Genomic DNA, 17,406 nt, shown 5'->3' with positions numbered 1-17,406 from the left:
ACAAACTAGAGCAAGCTGCAGTTTTCTATAAAGTTTGTTTTCACAGTGGAATTGAGTGTCCATTTATGATAACCTTCTATCTGGTCAAGATTAATGATGCAAGATGTCAGCTTTCGTACAGCTAAGGCAAGTACCAGCTTCCCCTGGTCTGTGAAGCAACTAAGCTATTATGATAACGAGAGGTCGCCGTGGATATCGTGCTTTTTTTTGCAGTTCAAGCAAGTTACTTTACATGTGTATTACATACGTTGTCGACAGTGATATCAAATCGCCTCCATAATGGCGCCTCCTCGTCTCCCACGCAGCCCATGGTTTTGGACGCCCCCAGAAGCGAGAATATCAGTGATGTGCGCTTTCCCATAAAAAACTGAAACTTTTCCTGCTTTTATCATGACTGGACCAGCTCGCGAGGTATAGTCCGGCTGAGTCCAACTTCTGCCCACCACTCATCTGGAATGTCCTGTCTGCGAGCCAGTCGCCGGACAATGCGTTGCATGCCTCCCATACTCTCCCCATCAGCTTGACTCGCGTGTCTAGCGACTCGGTCAGCTCGCGCTGCCACAAAATCTGTGTATCCGCGCCAGAACCTCTCTCCAGCTTCACGGGCATCAAAAAAATCCAACATCTCCTGCTCCTCCTCGTCCGGATCCGATGATGGCGAATTAGCCTCAACATACTCGCAAATGTTCTCAAACGAGGTACCATAATCGACTTCTATCGGCGGCCCTATTGACGTAGCGGAAGACGTGGAAGTTGGTACTGACGAGGCAGCGTCAGAGGCAGATGTCGATGCGAAAGACGACCCTGCACTTGGCGGCTGCGGGTCGGGACTGATGGTGGTGAGCAAAGTGTCCCATTCTCCGTCTCCGCCAGGGCTTAAACTCCGCTCACGGTCGCCAAGGCCATCAACGCGTGGTAGACGGAATCGGCGCCTCTCTGCAGAGTTGTTCTCTGAAGGCGGCAAGGCACTTGCGCTTGGCAAAACACTTGCGCTTTGTTCATCTCTCAGCTAGATGGCACGTTAGAAAACCGAATTATATAGATGGATATGGCGGACTGACCTGGGATAGGATTGAGCTGTTCATCCAAGGAGGCGGTGTTCCCAAGGGGTCAGCATCCGAAGCCATCAATTGTTCCTCCGTCAGGGAATTGAGCAACTCATTCTGTGCTTCTAAAAATGCATTTTGCTCAGCAACAGAAAGCCTTATGCTTCTCGAAGGGTGGTTCCGGGCGGCAATAGCAATCCTTGCGCGGCGGGCTTGTGCACGATCATTGTACAGCCGTTGGATAACTACTCGCCGATCATATCCTGTGGGCGGCGCACTCCTCCAAGCCGCCCGAGCCGCGAACAGAGGGGGGGACTCTGGCGCAGGAGGAAGAAGTGGCCCATCAGGTTGCGAGTTCCAACCCCAAGGATTCGGGGGCATGACGCGGGGAGCAGGGTTCTCTGCCATTGATGGTAGAGGGGGCGTGGAACGGTCGGCCCAAGGCGAAGGAATCAGGACGGGTGCGCCTTGCATTTGCGCGCGCCGCCAGCGCTCCTCCATGGTAGTCCTGGTGATTCTTTCTTCTAGAGCAGCGGCAGCGCTTTCTTCCATTAGCGAAGTTATGCTTGGTGGCTCCTGGAAAGAGAATCTGCCTCCATTTCGGACTCGTAGGCGCTCGCTGCTGGAGATAGTGCGCCCGCGACGGGCGGTACGTTGTCTCCGAATGGTAGTTCGCTCATTGGAAGTTTCCTTGTCACCAGGCCTCGGCGATGTCCCGTTATGGGCAGGCGTTACGAATAATCTGTTGGTGAATTCATGTTAGCAACCGCAGAGCATGTTGATTGGGGCTAATCGCGAAGGCAACTTACGGCAGGCCCATGTCAGATGTGGCGCGCAACTCTGGGGTAGAGTTCGACAAGTGTTTGGATTTGTGGAGAGAAGGACGGTCGCGAATTGGGGTTATAGAAATCGCGATGAATTCGGAAAGATTTCAGATAATATTCTCAGACGTAGGGGTCGACGGCGTCAATTGATTTTGGGAGTGAGATACCTGAAGTGACGGATTATTGGGGAGGCGGGCGGGCGATGTAAAGCGTGACGGGGTGACAAAATTCATCAGCCAATCAGATCGTGCGCCCCCGAGGTAACAATGCTCCAGTACAGCACTGAAAGTACCTTGTATCTGTGGCTTTTTGTTCCGAAATCGCGCTAAGAACTCGCGCTAAAATATTTCAGGAACATCATCGATTCTGAAGATTTACGACCTCAGTGCTCCAAAGAGACTGACTCACGTCTGAAATATAGCCAGCAGCACCGCAACAGCTGCAACGACGACGACAGCAGCTGGTACCTTGGCGACTGCGATGACTCGGAGGTGAATTCTAGGTTTCGTTTACTCGAAATGCGAGCCGCGACAGCTGGAAGATGATAGAGCTTGGCCTGAGGCGCATTGCGCGCCTGGTTCAACACACGCCTCAGACCTGGAAGGCGATTCACGTCGCGGGTACCAATGGGAAGGGAACAATATGCGCGTACCTTTCGGCCATGCTACAGGCCAGCGGCATCAGAAGCGGCCGTTTCACATCCCCGCACCTCATGGACAGGTGGGACTGCATCACGATCAACGATAAGGCGGTGCAGGAGTCGGTATTTCTCGAGGCTGAGCGCCTGGTCAACAACAGGAACAAGGATGAGGGGGTCGGCGCCTCTGAATTTGAGCTCCTGACCGCCACTGCGTTCGAAATATTCGCACGAGAGAAGATCGAGATGGGCGTGATAGAGGTTGGGTTGGGTGGGAAATTGGATGCGACAAATATCCTGGAGAACAAGGCTGTCACTGTTATCTCCAAGATGGGACTTGACCACCAGTCGTTCCTGGGAAACACACTTGAGGAAATAGCACTGCAAAAGGCAGGCATCATGAGACCAGGAGTACCCTGTGTGCTAGACAGCACCAACCCCCCTTCTGTTCGGGAAGTCGTAGAAAAGCATGCTCGGGACATTGGCACCGAGGTCACCCTGAGCGCAACGGGCTCTGCTGTTGCCAAGGAGATATCGGAAGATAATTTCGAGCCGCATCAGTTGGATAACCTCGCGTGCGCATACAACGCATTTCAGATAGCAACCGGGAACCCCAACCCTCCCTTGGACCAGATCTTGCGTGCTGTACGAAAATTACAATGGCCAGGGAGGTTGCAGCAAATAGGAATCGGCGTTATTACCGGGCGGCAGGAGCCGACCACACTTGATGGCGCACACAATGCGCAATCAGCAGCAGCCCTCGGAGCTTTCGTCGATCGCAAACTGCGCCCAAATTCGACTAAGGTGACATGGGTCCTCGCCGCATCAGCAGGGAAAGAGCTCAATAGCATTCTGAAGCCCCTTGTGCAGTCTGGCGACAACGTGGTAACGACTGAATTCGGGCCCGTTGATGGAATGCCGTGGGTTCACCCTATGGCATCGGCGGGTATCCTTAGCAGCATTTCCAGCGCTGGTGTTGAAACACAACAGCAGTATGAGGCTGGCAGTGATGTTTTGGGAGCACTGCGCTGGGCAGCTGATACCTCGGCAGGCGGGCCCCTGGTCATCGCAGGGAGTTTATACCTTGTCTCTGACGTCCTGCGATTACTCCGTAATGCCGAATCAGAGAGCAAGTAGCCCCTTTCAATCCGATACCCTGAACTGGAATAAATACCATATCGCTTCAACTACAATAGCCCCCAACAGTAGTGAAACGCCGTGTAATATCGCGCCCTGATCCCCCCCTACTCATCATCATCAACATTCAACCCCGCCCACGCCTCATCCTGCACACTCCTAATAACCTCCTCCACTTCCCCCCTCCCCCCCAAAATCTCCTCCGCATTCAACGCATCACTCCCCGTCGCCCTCTCCACCGCCTCCCCCCTCGATCCACAAACCCCACTCCTAACATGCCGCTCCACCACCCTCCCCGTCGCCATCTCCCTCTCCACATCCACAAACCACCGCTCATCCATCTCCGCCCCCACCTCCCCCCACACCCCGCCACGAAGACTCAAATACAGCCCCTCCAGCACCACAACTCGCGCGCTCTCATCAACCCTCACATCCCCCTCCACCGGATCCTTAAGCGCGTGGTCAAACGACGGCCCGAATACAGTCCCCCGCGAGGGGTCCTTCATCGCAAGCACGAAATCGAGGAGTTTTTGGGGGTCGAAGGTCCAGGGGGCGCCGCGGCGCTGGTGAGCTTCGGCGGCGTTGGGCATGGCGCTTAGTTGGGCGCGAGTGAGGTGGAAGCCGTCCATAGGGACGTAGACGGCTAGGGGTGGGGAGGAGGGGTGGGAAGAGGCGTGGGAGTCATTGAGGCGTCCAGTTATGGCTAGGGCTAGAGTTGTTTTGCCTGCGTGAGGGTGGTTAGTTTGTGGTTATGAAGGGTTAAATGGGGCTGTGAATGGTTACCGGAGCCTGGGATGCCAGAGATGGCTACGAGGTATCGGGAGTCAGGTGGGAGCTCTGAAACCTTGTCTGCCGCGGTCTGTTAGCTGTGCCTTGGCCTTGAAATATCGGGGCATGCATACTTTGTAATTTATCTACCAAACGAGTGATTTGCTCCTCCATATCGTCTTATATTTACGCCGCAACGTTGAACAACAACGGAGCCGCAGCTTAGTCGGAGTATGTGCGGGGACCTTGGCCGGGTAAGATATGTGTTCCAGCCCAACCACGGATAAGTTGTATTCGCGAATAGGCCGGCCCATTCGCGAATAGGCCGGCCCATTCGCGAATGGGCTAGCCCAACCACGAATAGTATAATATAATAGTAAATATTAAATCGCTCTATACTACGTTTCCAACAGTGTCTGCTCTTGCCCGCTTCCTCCGCTTTGGCCTCTCAATTAAAGCCAATTCTGTACGAGTAGCTAGGCCTGAGTTGCACAGTCATGATCATCATTATGGCAGTGTATACTACACTCCTTTGCTTCCTTATAACAACGGCACCTCTTTATACTACATTGTCCTTTGCATTAGCATGATATTCCAACCCGTGCGCTTGTAGAAGCCTCTCTAGCTGCAAGCCCTAGCGTTACTTGCTTTGTAGAAGTAGGAATTAAGATATCAGACTAGAGAGCTTCTACAACTCCAAGTGATTTTGTAGGTATAAGGCATTGTATTATACTAGAGAGTGCAAGAACCTGATATTAGTGTAGGTAAGGCTTGTCTAGAATGCGTGAAAAGAGCCTCTTATTATTAGTTGAGGTTCTATCCTCTTAAGGAACCTTAATAGAGACTATAGCTCTAATATCAAAGTGTTGGATATCATGCTTCTTTGTATACTTGCGTACCATAGAAGCCTTCGCTCTTTAAGTAGCTGCTATAGCTCTCTTCATTATAGGTTAGTAAGCTTAGTCCTAGGCTAAGCTGGCACTTGAGCCTAGCTAGTGTTGGCAGTAGTATTTGACTATTGCAATACTAGTTATTGCAATATTATTTGCATTGCAATAGTAAAAATTACGATATTGTTGCAGTGCAATATTCAAAATTACCTATTGCAATATATGGCTAGGATATTGCAATATTAATAGGGTATGAGATAGAGTTTTCAGCGATCTCTTGTCCTGTAGAAATTGACGCCTTTAATGTAAATACTATTGTATTAAGACAAAAATGCCCTTTAGGCGCATCATCGCCACCCCCTAAATCAAGTGTTCTTTCTAGCAACGATACTCCAGACCTCAAATCGTTCGATTAAGTCACATCCTCCTCTTCTACCAAACGATATAGACGAAAACCAACAGAAAAGCATTAGGCGCAGACATCCTTTGTATAGAAGCATATGCCGGGTCCAATTAACACAATATATCAACAGGAAGGCTCTAAGGCTATATACTAGCATTGTAAGTATTGTCTAAAGGAGTATAGAGAGTCTAGTGGTACAGCATTTATTGCAGTTCATCTACAAACTGTACATGAGATTGTTAATAGCCAGGAGCAACAAAACACCCTTTAGCAATTAAGTATCTCTACTGCGATGGCACCAGTGTTACGGCTATGGTAACGTGATGTCAGTTACAGGGCTATTAGAACTAGGGTTAGTAACGTGACCTAGGAAGTCACGGGACTAGCAGGGCTAGGCTGCAGCCTAACCAGGCTAGTGGATAGTTGCAGAAACTAGTGGATATTAGATAGTTAAGCTATCTATCAACTATCTAGATTATCTAGCTATCCATCAACTATCTGGATTACCTATAAGGCACGACACCACTATATAAGTAGATAGTATTCCCTTAGATAGGAGCTTTGTGCTCAACTTAATATAGTATTCTTTACAATACTATAACATGTTACTTGGAAAGCCTTTTTGTCTAATCCCCTGCCTCCTCTGTTAAGTCAACCTTACGCAAGAAACCTTGTGTCTTTTATCGTTTAGAAGTTAGCGTTATAACGAGGCCTTGAAATGCAATACAAACGATGTCATCTTGACTTAGTTCAATCAACCACAATCAACCCATCAACTCTTAAGCAGCTCTTTATTTAATAGATATCACATTGTTCGGTCTCATTTAATATAGTCAAAATCTCTGAATTCAGAAACCTCCTTGCATACCTCAATCTTGAGGTTAATAACTGGCTTCTAACAAGTCACAGTACAATACATAAATGGACAATGAGATGCTACAACAATGAACGAAACCAAGTGATAGCACATGTACAGTCAGCACTTTGAAAGATTCACTTTATCGGAGCATCATGGAACTGCTGTAGGAGGTGTAGCTGTAATCGTTTATCCCTTGGGACATAGATATAGTTCTTGAATAAGAGAAGTCCATGCTGATTTTTTGAGAAATTCTGTAGTCCAACTTTCTCAAGAGAGGAACCTTTCTTCTGGAGGTATTCCAAAGTTCTTTTCGCAAAGGGATCATGGTTGTAAGCATCTTTGAATGCTTTAAGAAGTGTTGCTGAGGGTGTATAGTCTTTAAAGGTCTCTGGTTCCTGAGAAGAGGTAATGGGGGCAACTTGGTCTTGAGGGGATAAGTTTACCCCTAAGTCCTCTGTAGTACTAGGGTTGCTTAAAGATGCTGCTATAAGCTTTGCTGAGTCTAGCAGAGCCTTTGTATTGCTAGTTTTAGCAGAATCTTGGTAGTCATGTCTTCTTGAGAGGAGATCTGCTCTTTGATTCTTGGCCCCTGAGACATGTTTTATAACAAAGTCAAAACCTCCTAGTTGTTCAGACCACCTTGCTTGTCGTCGATTGAGCTGTTTAGTGGTTGTAAAGGTCAAGAGATTTGAATGGTCACTGTAAATAGTGATAGGATAGTTTGCCCCTTCAAGGTAGCATCTCCAATGCTTTAGAGAACATACTATGGCAAGCAGTTCCTTGTCTGTAACGGGATAGTTTTGTTCAGCTGCTGATAGCTTTCTTGAGTAAAATGCCACAGGCTGTAGCTCTTCTTGTTTGTCTTTTGGAGCTTGGTATAAGATTCCAGAAATAGCAAAATCTGAGGCATCTGTCTCAAGAGTGGCAGGTTTCAAGGGGTTAAAGTGTAGTAACATTTTCCCTTCTTTAAATTCTCCTTTAAGAGCATTGAAAGCATCTTGCTGTGTCTTATCCCAGTGATACAAAGTGTCCTTGTGGAGTAATTGAGTAAGGGGTAAAGCCAAGGATGTATATCTTGGTATAAACCTCCTGTAATAGTTGGCAAACCCAAGGAAAGACTGAACCTCTTTAATGCTGGAAGGAATAGGCCACGTTTGTACTGCTTTTGTCTTTTCAGGGTCCATCTGAATGCCTTCTGTTGAAATTCTATGTCCCAAGAAATCAACTTGAGACATATGGAAAAGACATTTCTCAAGTTTGCAAAAGAGTTGTGCTTGAGATAGCTTCTCTAAGACTTGTCTAACATGTAGAACATGCTCTTGAGTGTCTAAAGAGTATATAAGAATGTCATCTAAGTAGACAACAACAAAGATATCCAAGTAAGGTCTTAGAATATCATTCATGAGAGCTTGGAAAGAAGCAGGTGCATTGGCAAGCCCAAAAGGCATTACCTGGTATTCAAAATGACCATAGCGTGTTCTGAATGCTGTCTTCCACTCATCACCTTCCTTGATGCGTATCAGGTTATAAGCTCCCCTGAGATCTAACTTGGTAAAGATCCTTGCTGAAGAGAGCCTATCTATGAGCTCAGGGATAAGGGGTAAAGCATATCTGTTTTTAACAGTGACTGCATTGAGGCCCCTATAATCAACACAGAGACGCAAGGAGCCATCTTTCTTCTTGACAAAGAGAATGGGAGCTCCTGCTGGTGAGGAAGAAGGTCTGATAAAGCCAGAACTAAGGTTCTCATCTAGGTATTCTCTGAGAGTTTTCAGCTCTAATTTAGATAGAGAGTAGATAGGGCCGTAGGGAGGCATTGAGCCTTCTGCGAGTGGTATCTCATGGTCATAAGGCTGGTGCTTTGGCAGAATTGATGCCTTTGCCTTGTCAAAAAGATGTTGGTAGTCTTGGTATGCTAAAGGCAAAATGACCTCCTGAGATGATTTCTCCAAATCTGAAGTAGCTGCTATCTCCAGGACAGGTTGGAAAGGTTTAACCCATATCAGAGATGATATATCGTCCATAGTTTGGTCAAAATCCTTGATCTGGGACAAGTCTGAGTCTTGGACCTGAATAGGGGTAACTGAGGCTTGAAGGGTTTTTTCAGTATTGAGCTCCGGATTTGAGCTAAACCCAAGCGATAAATGCTTCCAATTGATAGTTGGATCATGCCTTTGAAGCCATGGAAGACCTAGGATGACTGAGTACTTCATTGGTATAACATCTAAAGAGATGGTGTCTGAAAATGTTGATTTTCCTAGGGGAATCTCAAGTTTGAGTACTGGGGTGTTGCAGGTAATGGAACCTGAACTGATAGGAGTTCCATCAATGACTCGGAGCAACTCTGGAGTGCGTTTGGGAATTGTAGGTAACTGGTGTGTCAAGATGAGGTCTTGAGATATAAAGTTGCCTGTTGCCCCTGAGTCTATCATAGCCCTTGTAGATAACACCTGTTGTTTGAAATGGAGTTGAATAGGGATTAACAGGTGTGTGAAACTCTGAGAAAGCACCATCGTCACATCTTTGTTGTCTAGGGGAGAAGTTGTAGTCTCAGTTGAAGTTGTGCCTGGTGGGGATTTTTCAAGTTTTTCAGGAATAGCAGCTGTGACTGTGTCTGAGGCTGCTATATGTTTTGATTCAGCACTCCCCCGTGCTGAATAGCACTCCTGAATTCTGTGCCCCCCTTTGCCACAGTATAAACAAAGGTTGTTGTCCATTTTGTGTTTTCTTTCTTGAGGAGTAAGTTTACCCCTTTTCACTTTTTGAGGGCTTCTTGTAGGCTGAGGTGCTGGATTTGCTGTAGATCTCTTTATAGAGGCGTCTAAGTCCATAGGTGCAGGTGCTGAGTCCTTAGCAGTTGGTGTAGAGGTGTAATTGTTGAAATTTCTTGTTGGATGCCAGTCTTGGTTCTTCTCCTTTCTTCTTTCAAAAAGCCTATCATCAAGTCTGACAGCTTTCTCTATAAGCGTTTGAAGTGTTGTAGGGCGTTCTTCTTTGCTGAGTTCATCCTTAATAGAGCTCTTGAGCCCTTGGTAGTAAGTGAAGACTAAGGCTTCTTCATTCCAAGTCAAGTAAGAAGTGATTCTCCTAAATTCTGTTGTATACTGAGCAGCAGAGGTCTTTTGACATAGCTTCTGTAGCTCTCTTTCTGCTGTAGAAGTTTCGTTGATGTCTCCAAAGGTCCTGGTAAGTTCCTCTTGAAACTGGTCATAAGAGGTAATCAAAGGTGTAGTGGTATTTTTGTTGCCACTAAGTCTTCTAAGATATGGCTCAAAGAAGTTGAATGCAGATCCACGGAGGTAGCTGGCAGCAAAATAGATCTTCTGAATGTCTGAGGTGAACTGATGAGGCCTGAGGGTGAAGTAGATGTCCAGTTGCATAAGGAATCCCTTCAACTTCCTCCTGTCTCCATGGTATAAATCTGGTGTTTGCACTTTAGGAAGTGCACCTGGGGTACTCGAAATAGCCAGAGGAGCTGTGGGAAGCTCTGTATGATGTGTCTGAGTTGAAGATTGTGTTGCTGAAGTGTTGGCTTGAAAGGTGTTTTCCAAATTCTCAAGTTTGTTTGCTATAGTTTGTATAAAGGCAAACAGTTGTTGCATCTGCTGTTCAGCAGTAGTTGTAGGAGCTTGGTCGTCCTCCATTGTAGTATCGAAGTGCTGCTATAGAAATAGTTGAAGCTTGAAGCAGGCAAGGTGTAATGATGGGTGCACCAGATGTGAGAATCTAGCCACCCAAGGAAGGGATGATTTTACTAAGACAACACACTGTCTTAGAAAACAGAGCCAAAGGGTTGTAGCTTAGACTGTTCCACAACGCAGCAATCAGGTGTGTGATGTAGTGAAGTGGTTCAGACAAGTTGCAACAAATGTTGAGTCTGGGAACTCAGGGGTAAGTCAGAGGTTAACACCTCACTGACTGTTCAGAAACAAGGAGTAACAAGATGAATGCTTGGAAGCTTGTAAAAGACGTGGAAGTATGTGATAGTCGATTTACTGTATTGTCTGCTTGCCCTTTCTTAAGGAAAGGGCAATCCTATTTATGCCAAAGGAGTGTAGTTCTCTCATTTTCCATGACTTTCCATGACTAACCAGGCTTGGTAAATGTATTAGAAATCAAGTGCGACCCACAACTAGCTTGCTAATCATGTAGTGAACGTAAGAAAATCCCATAGAACCATCTCTTGGGTTCCTAGCCTATAGGAAGTGAAAAGGAGGTCCAAGGTCAGAGTACCTATAGATAAATTATGTCATAACTTAACCAATCTTGTGGGTAACTAAGGAGCGATGACGTGTAATGAATCATAGAGGGTTGTAGAAGCTTTTGGAGCTATCGTTCATGTTCCTAGGCCTCTAGTTGATAGAGATATGTCATGTGTAGTATTAGCCCAGTAACTAAGGAGTGATGTCATGTAATGAATCATAGAGGGTTGTAGAGATATGCTATGTGGTCATATCGGCCCAGTAACTAAGGAGCAATGACGTCGGGTTGTAGCAATCGTTGAGTAGTATTGCTCTTGTTGTTGGTGTGACAAGCCAAAATATGTATAGTGACTTGTAGGTTTGAGGAGGAGATTTCTAAGTTTGCTCTTGAGTTTGATAGCAAACTGAGTGCAACGAATGTCAGTATGACAGTAAGGTTGACTTGACAGAGGAGGCAGGGGATTAAACACAAAGGCTTTCCAAGTAACACATTACAGTATTGTAAAGAATACTATATTGAGTTGAGCACGAAGCTCCTATCTAAGGAAGTACTATCTACTTATATAGTGGTGTCGTGCCAAAGGGATATCCGTGGATAACATGGATAACATAATATCCATGATATCCAATGTTATCCATCACCTGATATTCCGTGGATCCCCGTGGATAACATGGATAACATAATATCCATGATATCCAATGTTATCCATCATGTGAGGTTGCAGCCGTAAGCGCTAGCCATAGCACTAGCACTTAGCCAAACACTGGGCTAATACTACACATGACATATCTCTATCAACTAGAGGCCTAGGAAAATGAACAATAGCTCCAAAAGCTTCTACAACCATCTATGATTCATTACACGTCATCGCTCCTTAGTTACCCACAAGATTGGTTAAGTTATGACATAATCTGTCGATAGGGGTACTCTGACCTTGCACCTCCTTTCACTTCCTATAGGCTAGGAACCTAGGAGATGGTTCTATGGGATTCTCTTACGTCGACTACAGTTACCAAGCCTGGTTAGTTATGGAAAGTCATGGAAAATGAGAGAACTACACTCCTTTAGCATAAATAGGATTGCTCTTTCCTTAAGAAAGAGCAAGCAGAAAATACAGTAAATCGACTATCACATACTTCCACGTCTTTTCCAAGCTTCTAAGCATTGATCTTGTTACTCCTTGTTTCTGAAAAGTCAGTGAGGTGCTAACCTCTGACTTATCCCTGAGTTCTCAGACTCAACATTTGTTACAACTTGTCTAAACCACTCCACTACATCATACACCTGATTGCTGCGTTGTGGAATAGTCTAAGCTACAACCCTTTGGCTCTTTTTCCTAAGACAGTGTGTTGTCTTAGTAAAATCATCCCTTCCTTGGGTGGCTAGATTCTCACATCTGGTGCATCCACCATTACACAAACACATGAATTATCTGGCTTCCTCCAAATGCGACCAGTCGATATTAACCTCTTGATCAGGGTATTATAGCCTCTTTAAAAAGCTATTATCATCGGCAATGGCTCAAGTTCATGCTCGAATCTTTTAGCAACAACCTGGATCCAATCAAAACAATGACAATACACTTTACAATTCGCTGGCTTATTTGATCGTGGCATCACAACATTACAGATACGACTATCTACAATTGCTTTCGAAAAAGCACGATTCTTTTACGCCCAATACAACGCCCAATACAGCTTCCTATACACCCACGCTGGTCATACTGAGGCTGACCTTCGTGTCATGAATGACACTCCTTCAATATTTGTGTCATGACCCTTCGATTCACTTTAGTCTCTAGTACTTATTTCACTATGTCATTCACTTCACCTGCTTCGCTCACTTCACTCACTTCGCTTCACTTGCTGACCTAGATCAGCCCAAATGTTGACTACTGGCTTAGGCTCTCTTGTTATTGGCTCGCTCACTAGAGCTAGCTTAGCTAGGGTTCAGTTAATTAGTGCCTTCGCTTATTTGGCACTAGGGATTTTTACTGTTATATAAGCACTTATTGCTCATGTCTCTTATTGATCTTTAGCTAGCAAATTATACACTACTTGGCCTTCTTGCAATTCCTCCTGCTTCGACTTACTTTTTGCATTCCCTTACTTCGAGTCGAACCACTTGGCAAACCTGTTAGTCTCACCACTTGACCCCTGTGGTATAAAGTATATGCTTTGGAGCCTGAACTACTATACCTTGTCCTACTGCTTCGAGCATCAAAGTCTTCACATTATACTTCAGATACTTCTGCAGACTCAAAGTGTAAGGACAGCTCGAACCGAGGCTGACATTCGAGCCTGCAGAAGTATCTGAAGTATAATGTGAAGACTTTGATGCTCGAAGCAGTAGGACAAGGTATAGTAGTTCAGGCTCCAAAGCATATACTTTATACCACAGGGGTCAAGTGGTGAGACTCACAGGTTGGCCAAGTGGTTCGACTCGAAGTAAGGGAATGCAAAAAGTAAGTCGAAGCAGGAGGAATTGCAAGAAGGCCAAGTAGTGTATAATTTGCTAGCTAAAGATCAATAAGAGACATGAGCAATAAGTGCTTATATAACAGTAAAAATCCCTAGTCCCAAATAAGCGAAGGCACTACTAATTAACTGAACCCTAGCTAAGCTAGCCCTAGTGAGCGAGCCAATAACAAGAGAGCCTAAGCCAGTAGTCAACATTTGGGCTGATCTAGGTCAGCAAGTGAAGCGAAGTGAGTGAAGTGAGCGAAGCAGGTGAAGTGAATGACATAGTGAAATAAGTACTAGAGACTAAAGTGAATCGAAGGGTCATGACACAAATATCGAAGGAGTGTCATGACACTATGGACCTTTCAAACTTTTTGAATCCAGCAGAGGAGGGAATACAAGAGGTGGAGAGAGGCTTAGATGAGGACACAATTCTACAGGAGGCGATGGCTCCATATATACAGGTTTCTGATGCTCAAGGAGCCCCAGCGTCCTGTGCTCATGCTATACAAGCCCTCCAAGTTCTGATTGAGTTCCCAGAATCTGAGAATAGTGGCATCACGGATCCAGCATCATTTTTGCGCTCTTTAGAGCAAGTGGAGAGGCAATTAACAGGCCAATGAGTTGGTTCAAGGCACGTTGGATGGATGGATGGTTTAGCTGAGGGGTACTTCGCGTCTACTTCAGATCACTTTCTAACTCGATATTACTATAACTCGATATATTTATGCATGACCAATTACATCGACTCAACGAGATAATACTGTATTATTAATACTATTTTAGTATAACGTGGTTGTACACCGAGTCGTGAATGTCACCGAGTCGTGAATGTCACCGAGTCGTGAATGTCACCGAGTCGTGAAACTTTTTTATACCCACCACTGTAAGGTATAATTAAACAACCACAACATGTATTAAAACTAAAACTATTCAGAATTTGATGAGCTAAGTACTTCTATGACCTCCTGACAAGTTTGTGCATTATGGCCAGCCCCCCCGCAAGTGCCACAATGTCGTACACCTGGTTGCCCCTCATTCCTACCAACCCCTCCAGAGCGCTTCTGGCGATTTATTTGCTCCGTAACTGCCCTTTGGGACAAATCATCATGTGCATCCCCTACAGAAAGTGCACACCCTTGACGGACACAAGACTTTTTAGCCCTCCGGCGTTTGCTAAGAGCTTCGTTTGCTGCTCGAAGGGTGCGGACTTCAGCTGACAATAAAGTCATTTCATGTGCCAAAATCTCTGTCCCTTTAGCTAATGCAGTAACAGTAGCAAAAATTGTAAGGATGCCTCCTTACTCGGGGTAGTTACGGCCGTCACGTGGCGTCATCGAGACTCGGGGCCGTTACGGGTCAGTCGCGACTGACAGCCTTAGGCACATAACGTAAGGAAGCCTTAGGCAAACAGGGAGCTAGCTGAGTCGGAGCGGTTTCGGGTATTTTAAGGGAACAGTCATACAGGGTTACACCTTCATCTTTTTTGTATCCTTCGTAGTAGACCTATAGGATTGCACCGACTCATATCCGACTCGCACTCCCATATGCCACTTCTCGTGATACGGTGCCCTGCGTCCTTACATTATACAAAAAAGATCACGCCTGCCGGGGACGGCCGTACTCAAAGAATATCCCACACTGGAACGACTCAGGAGAACTACCGTTACACCACCGACCGCGACTCGGAAACTGCGACGGAGCTGAGACCTGACGACTTCAAATAGCCGTGACCCCAGAGAACTCACGGACGACCAGTGGATCAGGGTTTGATCCTGCAGAGCAAGCTGGTAAAGTCGCCGACGCGTTGGCGCCGAATAGGATACGAGATCCTTAAGAACCCCCTCAAGCACAGAGGTAATTGTGAACAAGAGTGTTGATAGCTACGAGCTACCGGAAGTCAAACTCTTTCGTATTGACACCGATACACCCCCGAACCAACATGAGGAAAATGACCTCAAACGTCCCCCAAGACAATGATGGTCAACCGTCACGAATGTCAACGAGACAAACCACTGCTGCAGCTGGGACTGCTGCACCCACCGAAGACATACCGGATCGAATGGCAAACCTCGAGATCCAGATGCAGGAGATCAAGGAAATGATAGCCAACCTAGCGGCAACCCAGACCAGGATCCCGTCCACGCCACCGGTGGACACCGTCGAAGTTGAGGAGCGACGAACTTCCCCTATGCGAAACACCCCCGAGACAGTTCAGTTGCCGCCTCTTCGAAACACTCGTTCTCCATCGATTCCGAGGATGTATTCCGAAGACCCTCCGAATCGCTACAAGAAATCCACCATCTCTGAGAAGATTACGCCGCTCAGCGATGGGATAGAACATACCTTTATGCAATGGAGCGTGTCCATTCGGGACCGCCTCGTAGTCAATGAGGATCACTACCCTACCGACGTCTCGAGAAGAGCGTTGATATGGGGGACTATGACTGGCCTGGCAAAGAAATACCTCGAACCCCAATACCTATCCGCGACACACGGGTTTCGGAGTGCCGACGAGATGATGGACCTGTTGGGTTCATATTACCTCATTGGCAACGAAACGGAACAGGCCCGGAACCTCTTCGACGACCTCCAAATGGGAGAGAAAGGACATACAAACGAGACTTTCTCAGAGTTCAAAGCTCGCTTCCAAAGTGCAGCTATTACAGGACAGGTCACCGAGTCAGAATGGTTTCGGTACATGTGGAACAAGTTGACCCCTCAATTCCGTAGCCGCGTAGCGGTTATCAAAAGTCAATGGAAGGGAGACTACCACACCATGGTCCGAGAACTCACCGCCTTCGATCAGGAGCGGCGCCGGAACAACGAGTTGAGCTTCCCGTCCAAGAGCGGCGAGTCAAGCTCCCGAGGACCCGCCCGCCTGAGCTCATCCAGGTTCACGCCCGTGGACCCCGGAAAGGCCCAGCCACCGAGGCAGACAAGAAGCCCTCTGGTTTCCTTCCAGAGGACTCCTTTCACAGCCACCGCCCCCAAGCCGGACATTACAGGCCGCGTGCGGACCGCCGTGCCGGCTACGTCCGGGAACTGTTTCAAGTGCGGCAAGCCGGGCCATTTCCAAGACAAATGCCCGCTCAACCCCACCGTCAAGGAGATTGACCGCGAAGCCCCTGAGGACGAAGAGCAGTGGGAGGAAGCAGTCGCCCACCAGTCGGATGCGTCCCTGGAGGAAAACGACGAGGCCTAGGGAAAGGCTCCTTCCTAGGTCTACGCAAATGTGATCTGCAAGGACTGGATTTACGAGAGCTCTTGGGAGGCTCCCAATTTCTCGTTGATACAACCCTGAGTATGAACGGACTCGGGGTGCAAACGAAGTCACTCGCAGACACAGGAGCAAATGGCTACCTCGTCATTAATAAGCCTTTCGCGCAACGGTTGTCGAAAGCGCTTCAGAGCCCTATACGGAAACTGCCCTACTCTGTACCCATACGTGGATTTCAGCGAAATATCCAAAGCTACGTATCGGAGTATATTCGGTTACACTTGACAGTCGAAGGACGCCGAATATATAACTGCCCCTTTGTGCTCCTAGATCTCGGAGCGCAAGAGGTGATAATTGGGAAGAAGCTTTTTAGCCGCTTCCGAATCCTACTCGACTCTGCAAAGAGCCGGCTAGTATGGCCAAAGGAGTACCCGCCTACTCCTAGCTGGAGCAAAGAGATCACCTTGCCCTACCACTCGCGTGAACTGTCTATACGTCACCCCGCCCATCAATCGGATGCGAACCGGCGGGACGATGCCATCGACCATGACGACAGACGACGTGAGGGCGGACGCTCGATACCAATGAAAGTGATAACGGCCCATCGTGACGCTATTATGATCACCCCACCGAGCTCGGTGCGAGACGAGGGAACGACCCACCCGCACCCCAAAACCCCAAGGACACGAGCCTCGCCCGTGGAAACCTATAAAGACAGACCCTTAGGGCAAGTGGAGGCGAAACCTCCAAGAAACGGACCATCCGCATATGAGAGAAAGAATCATGGGAGGAGCGGAGTCTTCTCTCTTTCCCGACGCCAGACCCTGGTACGCAGCTTCACGCCGGTCCAAATTTGCGAGATTGGCGCAAACGCTTTCCACTATGAGATGATGCGAAGCGACTCCGAGTTCTTTACGACAAGCATCGACCAGATCATCCGAGAGAGGGAAGCGGCCG

The 17,406-nt window shown here is 47.2% G+C and overlaps 4 protein-coding genes across 4 annotated transcripts; 2 read left to right on the top strand and 2 right to left on the bottom strand.

The window, feature by feature from the left end:
* Window positions 1-18: 18 nt before the first annotated feature.
* VC83_03916 (uncharacterized protein) lies at window positions 19-2,081 on the bottom strand. Its single transcript, XM_024467554.1, has 3 exons — window positions 1,856-2,081; window positions 1,062-1,788; window positions 19-1,009 (listed from the first exon to the last, which is right to left on the bottom strand). Exons 1-3 carry the CDS (start codon window positions 1,864-1,866, stop codon window positions 389-391), a joined length of 1,359 nt encoding a protein of 452 aa, XP_024324766.1. The 5' UTR covers window positions 1,867-2,081; the 3' UTR covers window positions 19-388.
* Window positions 2,082-2,411: 330 nt separating this feature from the next.
* On the top strand, window positions 2,412-3,644 carry FOL3 (folylpolyglutamate synthase; the record flags this gene model as incomplete). Its single annotated transcript, XM_024467553.1, has 1 exon — window positions 2,412-3,644. The coding sequence occupies one exon, from the start codon at window positions 2,412-2,414 to the stop codon at window positions 3,642-3,644; it is 1,233 nt and encodes a 410-aa protein (XP_024324769.1).
* Window positions 3,645-3,751: 107 nt separating this feature from the next.
* VC83_03914 (uncharacterized protein) lies at window positions 3,752-4,586 on the bottom strand (the record flags this gene model as incomplete). Its single annotated transcript, XM_024467552.1, has 3 exons — window positions 3,752-4,368; window positions 4,428-4,493; window positions 4,547-4,586. The coding sequence occupies 3 exons, from the start codon at window positions 4,584-4,586 to the stop codon at window positions 3,752-3,754; spliced, it is 723 nt and encodes a 240-aa protein (XP_024324768.1).
* Window positions 4,587-13,552: 8,966 nt separating this feature from the next.
* On the top strand, window positions 13,553-13,852 carry VC83_03913 (uncharacterized protein; the record flags this gene model as incomplete). The annotated part of the gene is made up of 1 exon (XM_024467551.1): window positions 13,553-13,852. One exon carries the CDS (start codon window positions 13,553-13,555, stop codon window positions 13,850-13,852), a length of 300 nt encoding a protein of 99 aa, XP_024324771.1.
* Window positions 13,853-17,406: the final 3,554 nt, after the last annotated feature.

Source organism: Pseudogymnoascus destructans (assembly GCF_001641265.1).
Source record: "Pseudogymnoascus destructans isolate 20631-21 unplaced genomic scaffold scaffold_8, whole genome shotgun sequence".
NCBI lineage: Eukaryota > Fungi > Ascomycota > Leotiomycetes > Thelebolales > Thelebolaceae > Pseudogymnoascus > Pseudogymnoascus destructans.
The sequence above is the reverse complement of the archived record's forward strand: the minus strand, read 5'-3'. Positions and strand labels throughout refer to the sequence as shown.

What these genes read in the sequence shown, in the direction of transcription:
- VC83_03916 (XM_024467554.1), bottom strand. An exon ending in ACAGCTCAATCCTATCCCAG is followed by an intron (nt 1,010 to 1,061) that starts GTCAGTCCGCCA and finishes CGTGCCATCTAG; the next exon opens with CTGAGAGATGAACAAAGCGC.